Source organism: Aotus nancymaae, unplaced genomic scaffold, assembly GCF_030222135.1.
Source record: "Aotus nancymaae isolate 86718 unplaced genomic scaffold, 86718_ANA_hifiasm-v0.15.2.pri h1tg000002l, whole genome shotgun sequence".
In the NCBI taxonomy this organism is placed as follows: Eukaryota; Metazoa; Chordata; class Mammalia; order Primates; family Aotidae; genus Aotus; species Aotus nancymaae.
Genome location: NW_026988413.1, coordinates 35,493,413 through 35,515,658, shown reverse-complemented (window position 1 = coordinate 35,515,658; position 22,246 = coordinate 35,493,413). Strand labels below are relative to the sequence as shown.

General features: G+C 36.0%; 1 protein-coding gene across 5 annotated transcripts in view; it reads left to right on the top strand.

The window, feature by feature from the left end:
- Window positions 1–22,246, top strand: part of CPED1 (cadherin like and PC-esterase domain containing 1) — a 313,055-nt gene that overhangs the window by 57,657 nt on the left and 233,152 nt on the right. For all 5 annotated transcript variants that reach the window (XR_010341759.1, XM_064373989.1, XM_012474072.2 and 2 more), the window contains one exon: window positions 9,708–9,814. Coding sequence is in view for 4 of the 5 variants with exons in the window: in XM_064373989.1 (XP_064230059.1) it covers window positions 9,708–9,814 (107 nt within the window). In the remaining variant the exon portion in view is untranslated. The remainder of the gene's footprint in view (window positions 1–9,707; window positions 9,815–22,246) is intronic.

Below are 22,246 nucleotides of genomic sequence, written 5' to 3'. Positions count from 1 at the left end.
ACAGACATAGCTTTTGCCTTCATGGAGCAGACATTCAAATTGGGAGACATAGTAAACAAATATAAAATACATATGTGTATATATATACATATATATATAGTATATCTATATATGTAATCTGTCAGATGGTGGTAAATACTATGAAGAAGAATAAAGCAGGAATAGACTTAATATTCTTTGATTTTTATTAAGTGTGCCAGAAAATTAAAATTGCCATTCCTTGAAAATAGCATTTGATGCTAATATGAACGATGCTATCTCAGAGTTCTCTGTTGTTCTCTGGATTAAATTATGGATCCTGCAGATGTTATGAGCGAAAGAGGTCATTTGTGAGCCAGGAAATGAGTGTTTACTTTATGGCAGCCTGTCTATGAGAGACTGGAAATATTCTAAAGGCAGCCTCACTCCTTAAGGCAGATGCTTGATTTTAAAACAAAACAAAAGCCTCTAAAAATTGCTCTTACTTTTAACACTAAAAGCTGTTAGATGGTTTCTGAGAACACTTAGAGAAGGATAAAAACTATAGTCAGTGCCATTTTATATCTGAAATAATTGATCTGGACCCTGATGTCTCCTTCCAAAATTGTCTGAAGAGTTTTCATCTTTTCCAGAGATAACACTATGAAAGCATGATAATGATTAGTGTTATCAGCAGTTTTGCTTTAGAGTATTTGGGAGATGCCTGTAGGTTTTTCACGTTTCTGTAATTATGAGATGGGGACTGGAGCATCCACATCCTGTTTTCCTAGAATTATGCCTATGACCTTTCTATTTAAGACCTTGGTGAGCCTAATCAGGAAGCTCTGATTTCTCTGCAACAGGGAAAGAAATAATTTTAACCGTAAAAAAAAAACTAAGAAAGTTTTAAGGATTTATTTTCAAAAATATGTAGAGGCCAAGTACATATTTGCATAGGAAGATTTAACTTTGATAACCAGTGGTATTGCTAATAGTGTGATGGGGCACTATACCTAGGTGACGGTCTGGGGATACCTGAGTTATACCTGCTATAGTTATTTCTTCCTCCAAGCTCCCAAAGAAAGACAGATGCATTGGACAGTAAGAAATCAGAGATAGAGCTGGGTAATTTCTGTGTCTGTTTCCTCACTTTTAAAGTACGTGAAATAACATGTAATAATTATTTCTACTCCACAGGGCTGTTGGAAATATTACATAAATTAATACATGTAAGGCATGAATAGCTAAATTTCTTTGTTGCTTCTCTGTTTTCAGTGTACATAATGGTGTGATGTTCAAGAACATGGCCACTAGAGCTAGACATCTTGTATCCAAATTCTCTTCCCACCACTAGCTGGAAGGGTGACCTTGGGCAAGTTATTTAACCTTTATGGGCCTGTAAAATATAGAATAATAGTATCAAATAGATTATTGTATGGGATAAATGAGATAACGTAAATATGTGAAACAATATTTGGCACATTATAAGTTCTTCAGATATCAACTAATATCAATTATTAGCTGTTGATATTATTATTGTTACTACCATTTCTACTACTTATTCATTAGTGGTGGCTTTGGCCCCCAAATCCTAATGCAGTATTCTAAAGAGCAAGGCTAAATCACACAGCTGTCCTTTTTCCCATGGCAGGATAACCTAAAAGGCATCATCCAAATTGACCAGAGGCTTTGCCTGTTTTCAGCTAACATAAGTCTGATGTCTTAGCACCTCTTACTCTAATGTCAACCTTCTCAGTGCAGAGAAAGCATATCGAGAAAGACACAAAGAAATAGTGTTTACTCCAGTGCTTAGAAAGAGCCTGTTCTGGCCTGCCTTACAAGAGCTCCTGAAAAAAGCACTAAACAAGGAAAGGAACAACCAGTACCAGCCATTCCAAAAGTGTACCAAATAGTAAAGACCATCGACACAATGAAGAAAATGTGTCAACTAATGGGCAAAACATCCAGCTAGCATCAAAATGGCAGGATCAAATTCATACATAACAATATTAACTTTAAATGTAAATGGGCTAAATGCCCCAATCAAAAGACACAGACTGGCAAATTGGATAAAAAGTCAAGACCCATTGGTGTGCTCTATTCAGGAAACCCATCTCAGGTCAAAAGACACACATAGGCTCAAAATAAAGGGATGGAGGAAGATTTATCAAACAAATGGAGAGCAAAAAAAAGCAGGAGTTGCAATCCTAGTCTCTGATAAAATGGCCTTTATACCAACAAAGATCAAAAGAGACAAAGAAGGGTATTACATAATGGTAAAAAGATCAATGCATCAAGAAGAGCTAATGATTCTAAATATATATGCACCCAATACAGGAGCACCCACGTACATAAAGCAAGTTCTTAACGACCTACAAAGAGACTTAGACTCCCACACAATATTAGTGGGACACTTTAACACTCCACTGTCAATATTAGACAGATCAAGGAGACAGAAAATTAACAAGGATATCCAGGACTTGAACTCAGATCTAGACCAAGCGGACCTAATAGACATCTACGGAAATCTTCACCCCAAAGTCACAGAATATACATTCTTCTCAGCACTGCATTGTACCTACTCTAAAATTAACCACATAATTGGAAGTAAATCACTCCTCAGAAAATTCAAAAGAATGGAAATCATAACAGTCTCTCAGACCACAGGACAATCAAATTAGAACTCAGAATTAAGAAACTAACTCAGAACTGCACAGCCTCATGGAAACTGAACAACTGGCTCCTGAATGTCAACTGGATAAACAATGAAATGAAGGCAGAAATAAAGATGTTCTTTGAAACCAATGAGAACAAAGACACAATGTACCATAATCTCTGGGACACAATTAAAACAGCGTCTAGAGGAAAATTTATAGCAATAAATGCCCACATGAGAAGCAAGGAAAGATCTAAAATCGACACCCTATGTCAAAATTGAAAGAGCTAGAGGAGCAAGATCAAAAAAAACTCAAAAGCTAGCAGAAGACAAGAAATAACTAAGATCAGAGCAGAACTGAAGGAGATAGGGACACAAAAAATCCTTCAAAAAAATCAATATATCCAGGAGCTGGTTTTTTAAAAAGATCAACAAAATAGACAGACTGCTAGCCAGATTAATAAAAAAGAAAAGGGAGAAGAATCAAATAGTTACAATAAAAAATGATAAAGGGGATATCACTACTGATTCCACAGAAATACAAACTACAATCAGAGATTACTACAATTCTATGCACATAAACCCGTAAATCTGGAGAACTGGATAAATTCCTGGACAGTTGCACCCTCCCAAGCCCTAAACCAGGAAGAAATTGAAACCTTGAATAGGCCAACAACAAGGGCTGAAGTTAAGGCAGCAATTGATAGCCTACCAACCAAAAAATGTCCAGATCCAAATGAGTTCACAGCTGCATTCTACCAGACATACAAAGAGGAGCTGGTACCATTCCTTCTGAAACTATTCCAAACAATACAATAGGAGGGAATCCTTCCCAAATCATTTTATGAGACCAACATCATCCTGATACCAAAACCTGGCAGAGACTCAACAAAAAAAGAAAACTTCAGGCCAATGTCCATGATGAACATAGATGCAAAAATCTTCAATAAAATACTGGCAAACAGATTGCAACAGCACATCAAAAAGCTTATCCATCACGATCAAGCAGTCTTCATCCCAGGGATGCAAGGCTGGTTCGACATACACAAGTCTTAAACATAATCCACCACATGAACAGAACCAAAGTCAAAAACCACATGATTTTATGAATAGATGCAGAGAAGGCCTTCGACAAAATTCAACAGCCCTTTATGTTAAAAACTCTCAATAAACTAGGTATCAAAGGAACATATCTCAAAACAATAAAAGCTCTTTATGACAAACCTACAGCCAATATCATACTGAATGGGCAAAAACTGGGAACATTCCGTTTGAAATCCGGCACTAGATGAGGATGCCCTCTGTCACCACTCCTATTCAATATAGTATTGGAAGTTCTAGCCAGAGCAATTAGGCAAAAAAATAAAAATAAAATAAAAATAAAGGGTAATCAATTAGGAAAAGAGGAAGTCAAATTGTCTCTATTTGCAGATGACTTGATTGTATATTTAAGAGACCCTATCATCTCAGCCCAAAATCTCCTGAAACTGATAAGCAACTTCGGCAAAGTCTCAGGATACAAAATCAATGTGCAGAAATCACAAGCATTTCTATACACCAATAACAGACTAACAGAGAGCCAAATCATGAGCAAGCTCCCATTCACAATTGCTACAAAGAGAATAAAATACCTAGGAATACAATTAACAAAGGATGTAAAGGACCTCGTCAAGGAGAACTACAAACCACTGCTCAAGGAAATAAGAGAGGACACAAACAGATGGAAAAATATTCCATGCTCATGGTTAGGAAGAATCAATATCATGAAAATGGCCATACTGCCCAAAGTAATGTATAGATTCAATGCTATCCCCATCAAGCTACCAATGACCTTCACAGAACTGGAAAAAACCACCTTAAACTTCATATGGAACCAAAAGAGAGCCCACATAGCCAAGACAATCCTAAGCAAAAAGAACAAAGCTGGAGGCATCATGCTACCTGACTTCAAACTATACTACACGGATACAGTAATCAAAACAGCATGGTGCTGGTACCAAAACAGAGATACAGACCAATGGAACAGAACAGAGGCCCTGGAAGCAATGCCACACATCTACAACCATTTGATCTTTGACAAACCTGACAAAAACAAGCAATGGGAAAAGGAGTCCCTGTTTAATAAATGGTGTTAGGATAACTGGCTAGCCATGTGTCAAAAGCAAAAACTAGACACCTTCCTGAGACCTTACACTAAAATTAACTCCAGATGGATTAAAGACTTAAACATAAGACCTAACTCCATAAAAACCCTAGAAGAAAATCTAGGCAAAACCATTCAGGACATAGGCATAGGCAAGGACTTCATGACTAAAACACCAAAAGCATTGGCAACAAAAGCCAAAATAGACAAATGGAACCTAATCAAACTCCAGAGCTTATGCACAGCAAAAGAAACAATCATTAGAGTGAACTGGCAATGAACAGAATGGGAAAAAAAAATTTGCAATCTACCCATCTGGCAAAGGGCTAATATCTAGAACCTACAAAGAACTAAAACAGATTTACAAGAAACAAACAAACAAACCCATCCAAAAGTGGGAGAAGAATATGAACAGACACTTTTCAAAAGAAGACATATATGAGGCCAACAAACATATGAATAAATGCTCATCACTGATTATAAGAGAAATGCAAATCAAAACCTCATTGAGATACCACCTCATGACAGTTAGAATGGCAATCACTAAAAGAATCTGGAGACAACAGATGCTGGAGAGGATGTGGAGAAATAGGAACACTTTTACACTGTTGGTGGGAGTGTAAATTAGCTCACCCATTGTGGAAGACAGTGTGGTGCTTCCTCAAGGACCTAGAAATAGAAATTCCATTTTACCCAGCAATCCCATTACTGAGTATATACCCAAAGGATTATAAATCTTTCTATTATAAAGACCCATGCATATGTATATTCATAGCAGCACTGTTTACAATAGCAAAGACCTGGAACCAACCCAAATGCCCATTGATGATAGACAAGACAAGGAAAATGGGGCACATATACACCATGGAATACTATGCAGCCATAAAAAAGGATGAGTTAGTGTCCTTTGTAGGGACATGGATGAGTCTGGAAACCATAATTCTCAGCAAACTGACACAAGAACAGAAAATCAAACACTGCATGTTCTCACTCATAGGTGGGTGTTGAATAATGAGAACACATGGACACAGGGAGGGGAGCATCACTGGGGTCTGTTGCTAGCTGGGGAGGGATACATGGGGAGAAATTCCAGATGTAGGTGACAGGGGGATGGAGGCAGCAAACCACATTGTCATATGTGTACCTATGCAACAATCCTGCATGATCTGCACAGGTACCCCAGAACCTAAATTACAATAAAAAAATGAAATATCCTTGAAAAAAAAAGGAAAGAAAGAAAGAAAGAGCCTGTCCTAGGCCATTTACAACAGAAAAAAGTCTAAGAGTGTGAATGAAAAAGAGATGAGGCACAGCCAGGTAGGAGCACATTCTGGGCCACTTTTGCACTCCAAGTGGAATAAGAGATGTAAGAAGAAAATTATGATCAGAGACAACTCTTGATTTTTCCAGCCTCTGAAAGGAAGGAACCCTAGGAAGCTAAGTTGCAGCCCTTGCCAACTTTAATGTAACCAACAAAATGTTCTTGGAGTTGAATGACCTTCCCCAATCTTATGGAATAGCATGTTAAATCTAGAGATCAAAGGGTATATCCAAACACCCCTTTAGGACCAATTAACCAAATACCAGTTTGCCTGATGTTATCTTAACAAAACCAATTTATCTAATGAACAAATCTAATTCATTAAAAGCTAATAGATGGAATATCAATTTGTCAAATGGCCAACTCATGGAAACTTGGCACACTATTATTTTATACCAGGTCTAGAATTGTGTGCTGCTACCAGAGACAGAGCCCAAGCCGAGTTAGGGCCATGTGCAGGGGTAAGAGACCAGGACAAACTGGAGAACATATGGGAAGTGGCTCTAGCCAGTCACTGCCTTGTAGGATACAGACCCAGTGTTACCAGAGCTCTGAAGTTTTAAAATGAAGGCTGAAATCTGAATTTTCTATGTAAATTGTGCTGACATTTGCATTTTGGCAAATACTTAACATTAAAACAAAAACAAAACAAACGCTGTCCAGGCCAAATGTATCCCTTCTGAGGGCTTGACTTGCCTATGTGCCTTTAGTTTGCAATCTCTGCTGGAGACCTTGGGCATTTGCCTCTTAAATGTTCATGCTTTCAGCTGTGAAATGTCACTCCAAAGTCCCACAATATATAGTAATTTGTAATTGTGCTGCTGTACAGATTTGTGTCCCAAATGCTCCAGGGCTAACTTCTCAATGTGATTTACTTAGCTAGTGAAAGTGCTTTGATTTCTGTCCAGTTTCTACATTTCAATGTGGCTTTAGGGTTTCTTTAACAAAATTTTAATACCTAGTACATCTCATAAAACAAAACTTTATTAAAAGAAGAAAAAGGCCTTTGGAAAGCAGTGGAGGGAGCTGACTTCTAATGCTGGAGATAGAAATGAAGACAAAGTAAAAAGGTCTACTAAATATTTAACTAGGAGATAGCTTTGGGGACATGGAGGTAGGATTCAATGTGGGTAACAGTGGGGGTTTCGAGTGGAAACAGTCAGCATTTTTAGACCATGCTAGTGAGCATTCAGGAAGAAGATACATGAAGAGATTACTTGAAATTCATTTTAAGAGGAGATTTGTGGACTATACAGTATTTTTGAATTATTAATTTTTAATTTAAAATATTAATTAAATATCTTTGAGAGATGAGGGGGTCACCCTTATGAATGCCAAGAAACTGTGTAATGCTTTATAAGTTATCCTACTGAGTTCCCCCACTTTGTTTTTAACGTTTAGATCCCTCAAAGAGATTACTGAGGGCAGTGACTTTTTGCTCTTTTTTTTGCTATTTACTTTCATACTTTGAGTACAATGTTCTGTTCATAGAAGGTTCTTAATAAATTCAATGCTTTGAATTATTTAAATGTGTCTTTCCATTTTAAACATTTATGGCTTAAATATATATTTCTATCAACTCTAGAAATTGTGTGTGTACCTTGAGTAGTGAAGGACATGCCTTGTACATAGAGGAATATAAAACTTACTCTGTGACCAAAACACTGCAGGTCATGATTTGAAATCCTTCTTTTGCATATCCTTATCTTCTTAAAATATTTAGTTGGGAATCATAGGACAGAATGTTTCTTCTAGGGTTCTAGTATTTCCTGGACTAGAAATGATATTGAATAAAAGGTCTTTGTGTTTTGCTTTGAATCCACATCAAAAGGTTTTTGGGATGAAAAAGCCAGGTGCACTTTTACAATAAAGTATTGGAATCATCATATAGTATTTGGTTTTGCCTAAAAGAATCACTGGGAACTTTTCTTGAAAGTGAAAGTGTGTGGAACACCGTAAATCTTACAAGCCTAAGGCCTGATTTGCTACATGATGAGATTTCTCTCATCCCCAAATCAACTGTTGCACTTCTTGGCCCTTTGCCTTATTGTGCTGTCTTTCAGCATCTTGGGGTAAGTCAAACAAACAGAGAAGTTCTAGAACAAGAGCTTGAGTTCAATTGCCTGGACTCCTTTGTTTGGCAGAAAGGTTTCCCTTCCAGCAACAGGACAATTAAAAACGGGAACCAGTAGCCCAGACAGCACAGCACTGGTGAAATTGAAAAGGACTTGATTGGTGGGGAGTGACATTTCATTTCTAATTGTCATAGATCCCTCTTCCTTATTAATAATTTTCTTAAAAAGCCTTTCTTTGGAAACATTATGCTTCTCAAGTGAGAAAGTCTGTTGAAAAATTTGAAGAGAGGTATTTGAAGAAGGTGGTTACTTCGTAGCTTTTTAGAAGCTGCTATAACTAATACAGGAGATGACTGGTGAGATCTGGCATAAAAAATTACTTGGAATGTTTATCTCAGGATTGATCAGCAAAAGAGCCAATGTATATAGAAATTGTTTAATTGTTTTTTTAAACTGGATTTTCATCCAAAATGGGGACTATTTCCTAAGTAATACCAATTCATTTAGACATTACCCACTGGGTTCCTGGTTATTTTTGAGATCCCTGTTTCCATATTGTCTCTGAGTAACATTAAAAATTGAAGTACATTTCTTCTGTTGCTTTTATTGTTGTTTTTTCTCCATGAGGTAATGTGTTTACCATTCTCTCAAGGGATAGTTATTCATGCATTATTTAGGAAATATTTCTACAGCACCAATTATATGCAGGGCATTTTATATATATACATATATATATATATATATATATATACACCTTTATATATATATATATAATAGATGAATATATATATATATATAATCAAAGCAAAGGAAAATAAACTCACATATATACATAAATGTTAACTTTTAAATGTTCAGAGATTAGGCAGGAATGTACCCTTCTGAGATTACTTTGGCAAGTTACTATGATTTATTGGCAAAGAGCTTCATCCTTGGTGAAATAGCTGAACTATCATTTGCTTTGGTCCATGTTTTACTCCACAGTTTGAACTGAACTCTGCTGTGTATAACTAGATTACAAATTCCTTTTATGCAAAACCTGTCTTTTTTATTTTCATGGAATTTTATTTTCTGTCTATTACAACATAAACATTACAAAAGTATATTTGATGTTTAGATTTATGGAAAATAGTGGAAATATCCAAGCCCAGAACAAAATATTTGGTGTTTTCACTTCTCATCATTATTTGATTTCACAACTTTCTTCTATCTTAAAAGATTGTATTATTTTTTCTCCCAAATTTACAAATAAGACTTTATTAGTTTATAAACTAATCGCAATGTATTCTAATCTCAATCTTTTAAATGAATTTTCTAAATGTCTTTAAACAATTAAATTTTCTATAGAATACAATACTAAATGTAAAAATGTTAGGTTTTCTAAATTTAAAAGCTGAATTTTGGTTATTTTGTTGACTTTTTATCAAGTATATTTGGGATCAGTTACTTGTGTTTTAGAATTTTAATAATTATATTTTTAATTTGAAGAATTAAATATTGCCTTTAAAATATCTGATGAGCATTTGTTTGTTTTGAATATTCTTTTGCTTTTAGGTGATCTGGCCTCTTGGGATCTGCTCATTTGCCTGTCTTCTAAGAAAGCTGAAGGAAAACCCTGCATATCCGAGGAAGTCATGTGCCAGTTAGGTTTACATCAAAAGGTAATACTCTCAAAATGTGCACAGATTTTATCAACTCTACAGATATTAACACTGGAATTTCTTGGTCTATAATGTTTAAGAGTCTTAAAGAATTAGAGTTATTGTATTTTTGGAGAATCTTCCAGCTGGCCATGCCTTATATACTTTACCATAAAATAGTCACCGCTTTTTGTTTAATAAGACCTCCCTCAGCTTCAGCTGCTGCAGATACTGTTGTTTTACTCAGTAGGAATCAACTTTATCTAGAAGTCTGTAGCCTATAAAGTGTAGCTTAATCTGACAACTTGTTCAACTGAAGTGGTGAAGTCTCTATTTTTTAGATGATGGTTCTAATTTTTTCTAACTTAAGTTGGTTTCTTAAGTTACAAAAAAATTTATAAAATTTCTAATTACCTTTTAAAATTGACATTTAGTACTTACTGTTTATATTGTGTGAACTTTTGTAAATGGTTTTAGAAAACTTAACTAAAAATTATCTAGTGTTTGCCATGTGCTACTTTGCTGGAAAATTTACATGTTGTTGATATCTATAACAAATCTGTAAGAAAAGTGCCGAAACCAGTAGCTATTATTCAGCCCCTAACTAGAGATGGAGTAGTGTACCCAGATTACTTGCTATTCCTACAGTTGACCATCTAGATAACCCCTTTCATCTAAATCTTCAGCATTTTGGCATCTGGGCTGAGCACACTCTTTTGTGACTCTATGTACATCTCTGGCCATTCCTCCTCTGTTTTCTTTGCAACCACCTTTTCTCTGCTCATTTTTGAATGCCTGTGTTCCCTAACAGCAATCTTGAAATTTCAACAACCATTTGTGCTTGAGATTCACAAATCTACCTAAAGAACAGAGCACTTTCCCAGGCTTCAGGGTTGTATAAGCAACAGGCTGCTGAACATCTGCACTTGGATGTTCTACAGACATTTGAAACTCAACCTGGTAAAAACGGACTTCTTCTTTTCCTCAGTGAATTATCTTCTGCTTTTGTGTTCAGAAGCTTCAGAGCTTCTGTTTTGTTGGTTATAAACAGAATCATCCAGTCTGTCATCTCCCAATATAGAAATTACCCACTTTTGTCATTTCCTAAGATAAAAGGCCATCACTCTTCAGCCCTTCCTTCCTCTTCCTTGTCATCAACATTCTATCAATTACCAGTACTACTGAATTTAACTTCTCAACATGGATTTTTGTTTTTGTTTTTTTGAGACAGAGTCTCCCTCTCTTGCCCAGGCTAGAGTGCAGTGGGGTGAACTCACCTCATTGCAACCTCTGCCTCCCAGGTTGATGCAATTCTCATGCTTCAGCCACCCAAGTAGCTGGTATCATAGATATGCACCACCATACATGGTTAATTTTTGTATTTCCGGTAGAAATGGGTTTTTGCTGTCTTGACCAGGATGGTCTCGAACTCTTTGCCTCAAGTGATCTACCTGCCTCTGCCTCCCAAAGTGCTGTGATTACAGGCATGAGCCACCATGCCTGGCCTTCTTCTAAACATTTCTCACATCTGTCATCTACTCGCTGTACTTACTACCTTTATTCTCGGCAGATAATCATCATCTCTTACTTGGATTATTGCTAAGTCTTCCTCACTGGTTTTTTACCCCTGAAATCTATCCTACTCACAGTTATGAGATGAAAAATATAAAATTGTGAATTAATTTTTTACATCTATGCTTAAAATCTTGTGGCTTTTCGTCAACTCTAGAATAAAGTCTCAATATTTGCTTTGTATTAGGCTTCTGGAAAGAATCAAATGCCATACTCATAAAGGTGTATCTGAAGACAAACTAATAAAGAAACTATTTACAGAGGTTTTGGCAGTGTAAAAGAAACTGAAAGGCCTAGTGAGGCGCTCAGGAACCAGCAACATTATAAAAGTTTCACCACACTGGGTTGTAAGAGGGATATGTAGAAGCAACGGTATAGCTAGAATCTAATGAGAGCTACAACCAAGAAGGAGGCATCCTCGGAAAGGTGCTGTAAACTTAGTGGAGTGTAGCCTTTACACAGACCTGCAGAGAAGGAGCCTTGGGGATAAACACCCCACCTCTCTGTAATCCCACCCTTCCATCTCTTACCAATGCCTCCCATTGGTCCAAGCTAACTGTTAGTCAAAGTGCAAGAGATTTCTCTGTGATGCTACTCACAAAAGTCAGCCTCCTGGGGGACAGCAGGGGGCGGAGACCTAGAGGGCCAAATGGTGAATATTTAGCACAATATTCAAGATTTTTTGTGGGAGGCTTCTGCCTAACAGTGCCCTTTTCTTATCTCTTTCTAACTGGGTGTCATGCTGCAAGTGTTATGAAACTGCTTATTATTCCCTAAACACCTGTGCTGTTTTCCATCACATACCTTTATTCTTACTGTTTTGTCTGCTGTTTCTCAGTCCTCTCCACCTCAATGATTTTCAACCAGGGAGAGATTCTGTCTCCTCTAGTAATATTTGGCAATGTCTAGAGACATTTTTGGTTTTGCCACATCTAGCGGGGAAGGTTGGTACTGGCATCTATAGGTTAAAGCCAAGGATGCTGCTAAATACTGTATAATGACCACAACAAATAATTGTGTGGCCAGATAAGTTCATAGTGGCAAGGTTGAGAAACCTTGATGTGGTCCCTTGGCTTAAAGTCAGCTGCTTAAGTCCGTTAGACTCAGCACCACTATCACCTCAGAAGCTTCAAAGCTTCCGTTTTGTTTGTTATTAGTGGAATCACCCACTCTGTCATCTCCTGAGAGAGAAGTCTGGCCTTCACCCTTAAGCCCTTCTTCCTTGTCATCTATAGTCTATCAGTTGCCAGTACTATGGAATTTAACCTCTAAATAGTTCTCAAGCCTGTTATCTATTCTTTGTACTTACAATCTGTATTCTGGGCAGATGATTATCATCTGGCTCTCCCTGTTGGAATTGTGTGCACTCTGAAACATCATTGGTTGTGGTAGTTCTGTTTTCCTAATAACTTTGTTACTGTGCTGTGAAAGATTAAACATGTGACTATGTAGGGTACATGTTGTTCAGTTGTGAATTGGTGAAATGTGTGTAACAGCTTATCAACATGTGAAGATACTGGTACTTGATAGCCTCTTAAGGAAAATTTGCTTCCAAATTTTGAGCTGGAAGGTCACTGGGATAACTTTAGAGTAGAATTACAATACATGGCTTTTTAGCTTTTCGGTGCGTATGTTAAGAATTATGTACAAATTGAAATGTCTGTACTAATCCTCAACTAATAAAATCTCAATTATGAAAGACAAAAAAAAAAAAAAGCAGCTTTCCCATCTATTTCCCTAGCTGGTGTCTTCCTTGTACTTAGAAACAGTGTTTTCGGTATGCTGTTTCAGACCATTACACTAAAAGCATTGAGGAACACCCAATACTACTTTGGCTGCCACTGATGGCTCCTGTGATAGTTAAGTTCCCAGCCTGGGGTGCAAAATGTCTCCCCACAGATGCAAAATTTTTGAGATGCCCAAAGTCCTTGTGTTCCATCAATCCTATCTGAATTGAAACTAGACCTTGTTCAGTATAGATCAAGGAGAATATTATTCTATTTAACTCAGTTTTTCATTTTGTTTCCTGAGCCTCAAAATATTGGTTGGCACTTGGACAGCACAGAGCTACACATAAAAACTCTTCTCATAACTCTTATCCCCTCTCCCAGGGCTTTTGTGGTCAACTCTTGCGCCATCACTCACTAGCTAAAGGATTTTGATTATGTTATTTAATCTCTGTAGCCTTCAATGTCTTTTCCTGAAATAAGAAGACATTAGACACTGGACAGTTTCCAAGACACCTGCTAGCTTTAAGTCTGCATGAGTCACTGGAGACGAGTGGAATATGTGATGAGAAGAGAACAGAGCAGATCAGCCAGCAACGGCAATGGAGAAGACAAGAAGGGGGTTATGGGTGAAATAAGTAGAAAGGAAAATGATAAAGTATAGTGCCAGTTATTCTGGGATTCTCTTTTTAAATTTACAGTTTTGTTGTTTTTTGGACACAGAGTCAAACTTTGTCTCTCGGGCTGGAGTACAGTGGTGCGATCTTGGCTCACTGCAACCATGGCCTCCTGGGTTCAAGTGATTCTTGCACTCTGCTCAGCTTCCTGAGTAGCTGGGATTACAGGCATGCACCACCTCACCTGGTTAAAATTTTTTTATTTTTAGTAGAGATGGGGTTTTGCCATGTTGGCCAAGCTGGTTTTAAACTCCTGGCCTCAAATGATCTGCCCGCACTGACCTCCCAAAGTGCTGGGATTACAGACCTGAGCCACTGTGCATAGCCTTAATTTTTATTTTTGACGTAACTTTAGACTTATAGAAAAATTGAAAAAATAGTACAAAGATTTTTTCAAATACTTTTCAATAAGCTTACTTTAATGTTAAATCTTAAATAACCATGGTACATTCATCAAAATAAGAAATTAATACTGATACAAACTGTTAACTCAATTGTAAATGTCATTTAGATTGCATCCTTTTTTACAAAAAAAAAGTTTGCCCGTTTTCTGCTCTAGGATCCTATCTAGTACCCCTTATTGCACTGAGTTTTCATATCTCCTTACTCTCCTTCAATCTGACAGTTCTGCAATTTTTTTTCTTTCATTACCTTGACATATTTGAAGAGTCCTGGTCAGGTATTTTGTAGAATGATCCTCATTTTGGATAGGTCTGATGATTTCTTCACAAGGTTATGAATCTTTGGCAAGAATTTCATGGAAGCAGTCTACCCTTCTCAGGGTAAAATATCAGGGGCATGTGATGTCCTTGTCTCTTCTTACCGGTGATGTTCATCTTGATCACTTGGCTAAGGTGGTGTTTGTTGGATTCTCCCCTCCTATGATTAATAAACATCTTGGGAGATAATACTCTGAGACTGTACAAAGATCCTGTTTTTCTTCAATTTTTGCCCACTAATTTTAGGATCCAGAGGTGGACCTTGCTCACAACAATTTTTATTCTGGTGTTCTAATGGTGATTTTCTATTTCTCTTATTACTTTCACGATTATTAATTGGAATCCTTCTGTAAGGAAGAGCTATTCTTTCTCCTGCATTTATTTGTTTATTCAATAATTTATTTATGTCAGTAAGGACTAATGGATATTTATTGTATCCTATGGGTTATAAACCAGTACTATTGTTATTAATTTTTTTTGTTGTTGCTCAAATTCTTCCAGCTTTGGTCATTGAGAGCTTTCTCATGTTGGCTCCTGGCCCTTTTGACATGTCATGTGTTTTTCTTTCCCTGGACACTTCCTTACTTTTTAGCATCATGAGATACTCTAAATTCATCTTGCATTTTTCCTGTCCCAGGCTAGAATTAGCCATTTATCCAGGAACCCCATTCCTGTTATTGCAGAATGATATTTAAAAACAAAGATCTGGGTACTAGGTGTGCCCATTGCTATTAGGGTGTCATTGAGTTTGAGCTCTCTCAGCAGAGAGAGCTTGGAAATGTCTGTATGTATACTAACCCATGCAAATAATACACTTGTACTTATTTCTGTATCTGTCTCTCTAAATACATATTAAAAATCTGATTCTTACCATACCTCTGTTTGCCATCCACCACCACAAGGTTTATCATAGCCTTCTGCTGTCCTCATTTGTAACTTCTTTCTCAGACAGTAAGAAAATTGGATCTCATTTACATCATATTTCCCTATTTGTTTAACCCTAGCATACCCATATATTCACTTCAGAATTGTTAACTTATACCCCTGTGAGAAACAAATTTACTAATAAAAGTGAAAGTTTTGTGTGTGGTCTTTTTGTCTTTTTGTCTAATAATATTTAGTCAAAATATTGTTTTCTGAAGTTAGGACATATCTTTACTCCTCCCTCCCTTCAGTGTGTCTATGTCACTCATTAGTAATAGAGTTAGGGTCATTTGCAGCAATTTGTATATTATTTGAGTCCCCACCTTCCACCCCCACTGCAAATCAGGGTTGAGGTTTATTTGCATATAGTAAAATTCATTCTTTGTGGTTTATAGCCCCTTTTGACACATGCGTAAAGTTATGTATCCATCCCCACCCCAAGTGATGGCAAAATGGTCTTATTATCTCCAAAATTCACTTGTGCTGCATCTGTGAAGTCAACCCCTCCTGTGGTCCCTAACAATCACTGACTTCTGTCAGTGATTATTTTCTGTCTCTATTTTTTTTTTTTTAATAGAAGGTCATAAAACTAGAATCATAATTTGTAGCATTTTGGGTCTGGCTTATTTCACCTTAGCAAACTCATTTAAGATTCATCCCTGTTTTTTCAATTAATAGTTTATTCCTTTTTATTGCTGAATAAGTTTCCATTTTATGGATGTACCATAGTCTGTTCATTAATTCAGAAGTTAAAAGACATCTGGATTTGTTCCAGTTTGTGGCCACAATGAATAACACTTGCCATAAACATTTGCATGCAGGTTTCTGTATGACTGTATGAATACAAGTTTTCTCTCTTGAGGGTGATTCATATGGTAGATATATGTTTAACTAAGAAACTTTAAAAACTGTTTTAAATTTAAAAATTTTTAATTTTTTTTAATTTTATGAAGCTGCCCAACTTTTCTATAAATATGGCAAGTTGGAGTTCCTTTTATTTAAAAAATAGAAAAAGTCACACATGAGAAATTTCTTGCCTTCAAGGTTACCTTTACACTAAATTAACTTTTTAAATCTTTCTGTAAGCATATCATTTATTTCATACTTTTATCTGATTGTGAAGCAGTATTTACATAGCTATCATCATAGTTAATTACACTGAATGTGGGTATATTACACAAACACTAGCATGAATTACAGGTGTGACATAAAATATAATTATATGTGTAAAAATATATGTGACATATGTAGATATAATTATATGTTCATGTAGTTCAGTTTTTTCTGTTGTTGCTAGTAAAGATTCACTTTATTCTCTGATGATCACAAGGTCCATAGTCAACACTTGGCTTTTTTTTTTTTTTTTTTTTTTTAGATGAAGTCTCACTCTGTCACCAGGCTGGAGTTGCAGTGGTGCAATCTCAGCTCACTGCAACCTCCACCTTCCAGGTTCAAGAGATTCTCCTGCCTTAGCCTCCCGAGTAGCTGGGACTACAGGCATGTGCCACCATGGCCAGCTAATTTTTGTATTTTTAGTAGAGATGGGTTTCACTACATTGACCAGGCTGGTCTTGGACTCCTGACTTGTGATCTTCCCACCTTGCCCTCCCAAAGTGCTGGGATTACAAGCGTCAGCCACCATGCCCAGTCGATATTTTGTTTTAGTGAATGACTTGAGCAGCAAAGCCTATAAAGCACATTTATTTAAAGACAATTGTTTTATAGAGATGTTTTGGAAGCTGTTAGAAAATACAGTTTCTCTCAGAAATTAATAGAAATACACATACTTCCTGGATATTTCAAAATAGAAGAAACCAAAAATAGAAAAAAACCCAAAATTTTGAAAGTGTTTTATCTGTAATTCTATTTCTCAGAATTTACATATTATTCTTTCTGGTCAGAGGATTGAACAAAGATTATACTAATTATGTTATTTATGATAGTAAAAAATTGGAACGAAAATAAATATTCTGAAAAACTAAATAATGCACATGAAACTCATGATATTAATATATGATTAATCACATGGAAATGCTCATAATAGGAGTAAAATAAGCAAATCAGAAAATAGTTTATATGTTCCAAGTCCAAACTGTGTTTTTTAATATATGTAGAAAAATACTGAATAACTAAAATGTTAGAAATGGTATTTATTTCTGGTTGGAAAAATTATGAGTCATTATTGTTTTCCTCTTTATATTTAAGTATTCTATCATACATGTACGCTAATTCTACCATCAGGAAAAATACTGTTTTAAGGAAGGGCAATCCCTTACTTAAAATAAGTTTATTCTGCTAATTCTTGTTTTTAAAAAAAGCAAAAAGTAATCCTAGTTGAATTGATTTGGCAATTGGATGAGGCAATATCATTATTTTCTATTCATTTAAGTATGTGAGTTGTGAATTACTGCTTTAGCAGATAGTCCTAAAACCCTTATCCCACACTCAGTATCTTTTCCATTCTCATTCCACATCCCCTTTTCACTCTTTACATGTTCTCCTAATTCATATAAAACTTTAGCTAAAATAGTGACAATGAAAGCATCAGTAACATTTACTATTGTAAGTTTTCAAATCTTCTCCGGGATATGTTCTTATATTATTTGTAAAATCATTTCTCCATTCCCTTTCCTCTTTCTACTCTCTGGAACTTCTTTTCATCATGGGTTAAACCTCTTGGATTGCTCTCTAATTTTCTTGATACCAGCTTCACTTTCAAAGAATTCATACATCATATTTGAACTTATGAGGTACATGTAATATTTTGTTTCATGAATAATATGTGCAATAATCAAGTCAGAGTAGGCTACTCATCACCTTGAGTATTTATTGTTTCTGTGTGATGAAAACATTTCAAGTTCTCTTTTCTAGCTATTTGAAATATACAGCACATGCTCTCTATCTTTTTAAAGAATTTCATCTTTTCTTTTAGATTCAGGAGTACATGTGTAGGTTTGTTACCTGGGTATATTGTATGATGCTGAGGTTTGGGGTATGATTGATCCTGTCCCCCAGGTACTGAGCATAGTACCCAATAGTTACCTTTTCAACCCTTGCCCCCCACTTCTCTAGAAGTCCGCAGTTTCTCTTGTTGTCATCTTTATGTCCATGAGTACCCAATGTTTATAAGTGAGAACATGTGGTATTTGATTTTCTGTTTCTGCCTCAATTCACTTAGGATGATGGCTTTACACTAAATTTAGACAAATACCCTTTATCAAGATGAAGCCTACAAAAAGCCCGAGAGGCTTGACCTGCGTAATGTCTCAGTAATTTTATTATTGATTTTATTGACTCATTCATTTATTCATACATTTATTTATTCATCTATCCCTTCACTATTTCTACAATTATTTATTAAACATATTTATTAAACTTTATTTTAGGTGCTGGGAAGATAGCAATTAACAATACAGACAAAAATATCTATTCTTGGGAAGGTTAGACCATTTATGGGTAGATAGGGGGAAAATAATTACTAAGTAATAATATGATAGATAGTAAAAAGCTCTAAGGAGTAAAGTAAAGCAAGGAGACAAAATATTGGAGAATTAGGTTTAAGATCACCAAGAAAGTGACATTTGAGTAAGGCCTGGAAGACAGGGTGCTCCCCATGCCAGTGTCTGGAGTAAATCTACTGAGACTCAGATGAGAGGAACAATAGGCCTACAATAAAGGGAGAAAGTCTTGTTTGTCTGAGGAACATAAGTAGAGTGAAGTAGAGGCGGCTGAAGTAGAGTGAATGTAGTAGGAGGTGAGGGCAGAGAGGTGCCTGGAGCTGGGAAGACCAGTGATGGGGCGGGCCATGGGAACCCTGGTAAGGACTGTGGGCCTTTACTCTTGGCATGTGGGGAGTAATTGAACAATTTTGAGCACACAGATGACAAATGACATCAGTGCATTTGCATTTTTACAGGATTGCCTTGATTGTTTTTGTTGAAATAAGCTATCCAGCAGGGAAAGACTAAAACAGGGAGACTAATTTTTGTAATAATGTAGGTCTGAGATGAGAGTGACGTGGGCTAGCAGAGTAGCAATGGAGTGGTGATATGTGGCCAGATCCAGAAGAAATTTTAAAGGTATAAATGACAAATAATAATAGCTCACACTTGTATCTCCTTTCTGTTTGCCAGGCACCAACCTAACTGCTTATGTGTTCATTTATGTCCATTATTTACAGATGAGAAGACTGAGGCATAGAGAGGTTATAAAACTTGTCTAAGACCTCCTAGCTAATAAAGCAACCAAGATTCAAACTTAGTCAGTCTCATTTCAATTTTGTTTTCTTAATCATATCAATAGCACCTTTTGAAGTAAATATTTAGGCAAAGCACTTGGAGCATAACCTAATGAGTATTCTTAAGGAAACACAAATTCTAAATGATACGTGTAGATAACTGTCACTCTCTAGCAAGTATAATTTAAAGCTTTATGAACCATGACTATTATGTAAACAGCACAGATATTCAAAACAGAAGTTGTTTCAAATTTGTTGGAGATATTGTAGAATTGTCAATAACCTTGTGAATGAACAAAGAGAGGACAGTGGTTCAAATTAGGATTACTAATCACATTAGAGCTTTATAATTTTAGTGCTTAAAGAAAATGGTCATAAGATCTGTTATTGAAAATAAACTACCAGGACTCTCCCCAGTCAGCAGAATAGTAACGTGAATTTAAAACCCTGTTAGTCTGTGTGATGATAAAAGTGAAGTGAGGTCCATTATTTGGGATAACACTAAGTTTAGTAATTGGGGCTGTGTCTCACCTCAAGTAGGCAGGTGAGGTGCCAGTGTTTCAAAAGCAGAGAGTTTGATTTCTAGCTCTAAATTGTTGTAGAATTGGCAGTCCCTAAAGCTGGGATGCTGTTTTTAGTACTTGGAGCACTGAGAACTACCAAAATGGCTATTATGTTAAAGCATCTCTGGGAATTTTCAGATGAATTTGGTGGAATGATAATTGCACTTGAGAGACATAGGGAGAAAAAACTTTTTTTCCTTTGATTACCTGGTTCTCCTAATTTCTTGTCATTAATTCTTTTCATTGTGGATGACAACGAACAGCTTTAGGAGAAGTTCTAATTTTTGTTCAAATAAAGGCATGAACATCTCTTCAGATAAGAGGAAAAAGAACATTTCTCTAAAATACAACACGATGTGTGTGTCACTCTCAATGTTCAGGAATAATCCAAAAATCAACTCCTTCCCCCGCCAGTGTTTTCTTATGCTTTATAAATAGTTCAAATTCAGGTGTCCACTCTCCCTAATAAATTAATAATATTACTGTAGATTTAGTTTTTTTATTTATAAGCACTACATAAATGGTTATAATTAATGTTATAATTTTCTTATTATTGGACCGTCTCAAAGAATTTTTTTTACTTTTGCTTCTGATAATATGTAACAGAAACAATTTAGATGCAGATTATCACAGATAGGGATTGTGAAAGATATATTGGGATAGAAATCTTTTAAAATGCATATTCCCTTTTTTGAAACTTAACTCCATAGAAATATCATACGGTTTAAATATTATTATCCTTTTATCTGTGCATTGTAATCCTTTCAAAGATATGAAAGGATGTGCTAAATAAGGAAAAATAAGTCTGTGTATAAATATACACACAAACACATAGATGCATATTGTATGTAAGGCATTCAAACCTAATACAAGATTGGTATTTATGAAAAACGATGATTTGGATAATGATGTATCAGTGTAGGTTCATCAAGTGTAACACATGGCCCACTCTAGTGGGGGATGTTAATAATGGAGGAGGCTCTGCATATGTCGGGGCAAGGAGTAGATGGGAAATCTCTGTAACTTCTGCTTAATTTTGCTGTAAACCCAAAACAGCTCTAAAAAATAAAGTCCATTAAAAAATAATTGTTTCAGTGTTAGGCTGGAGAAGTTCATCATATAAAAGTCAGCTAATCCAAATTAAAACTCCTTTGATGATGTTCCACTTAATAATGATGCAAATCTTATATATTTTATGATACATATAAAAGTAAAAATAAGAGTATTACTGGATTTAACAATTAAAAACTTATAATCTGTGTTATATAGTTGAGTTACCACAGCTGTATGACACATGACCCTTGAATGTTTTTCCTTCTTTGTGCTGTTACTTTACTCAGTTTAACTGCTTAGTTTGGTGCTCAGTTCCAGAGTAGAATAGAGGTGATATTTCTGGTGTCACATGTCACTACGGTTATGTCATCAGCCATGCTATCAATTCTAAAGATGCACTTTGGAGGAAGGAACACAGGGAGAAGTCATTGTGTGGGTGGGAGGAAAATAGAAGGCAGAAGGATAGAACAGTTGCTTCCCTTGGCTTGGCTCTAAGTTTTTGAAGTGCTTTGTTGGTAAAGACAAGGTTAGCAATGGACCTGAGTCAGTTCAAAACCTTTAATGTTGCTTACCCAATGCTGATTCTCTTCCTGAGTCATATTGTTAAAGATTCTATTAATTCACCAGCAACTGAATGATTTTGCCCTATTTAGGGAAAATGGCTCAATTTCACTGATTTTTGAAGCTTTTCACAGACTAATTTAGAAGGATACTTTCTGAACTTAAAAACAAAAAACAAAAAAATTATCTCTATTATGGGTTCTTTATACTTTTGCAGTGCTCTGCCTGTTCCCTCCAGGCCTTCTTAAATTCTGAATTGAAGAATTCAGGTTTTCATGAAAACTCTTCTTTTTCTACATTTAGTTCCTGAGATTTCTCAATTTTGGATTTGAGAAACCAAGACAACCTTGAGATCGAAAGTGTACTGCACTTACAGCCTTTTCTCAATTCTCAGTGCAAATGAATGTAAGGGTCGTCAAC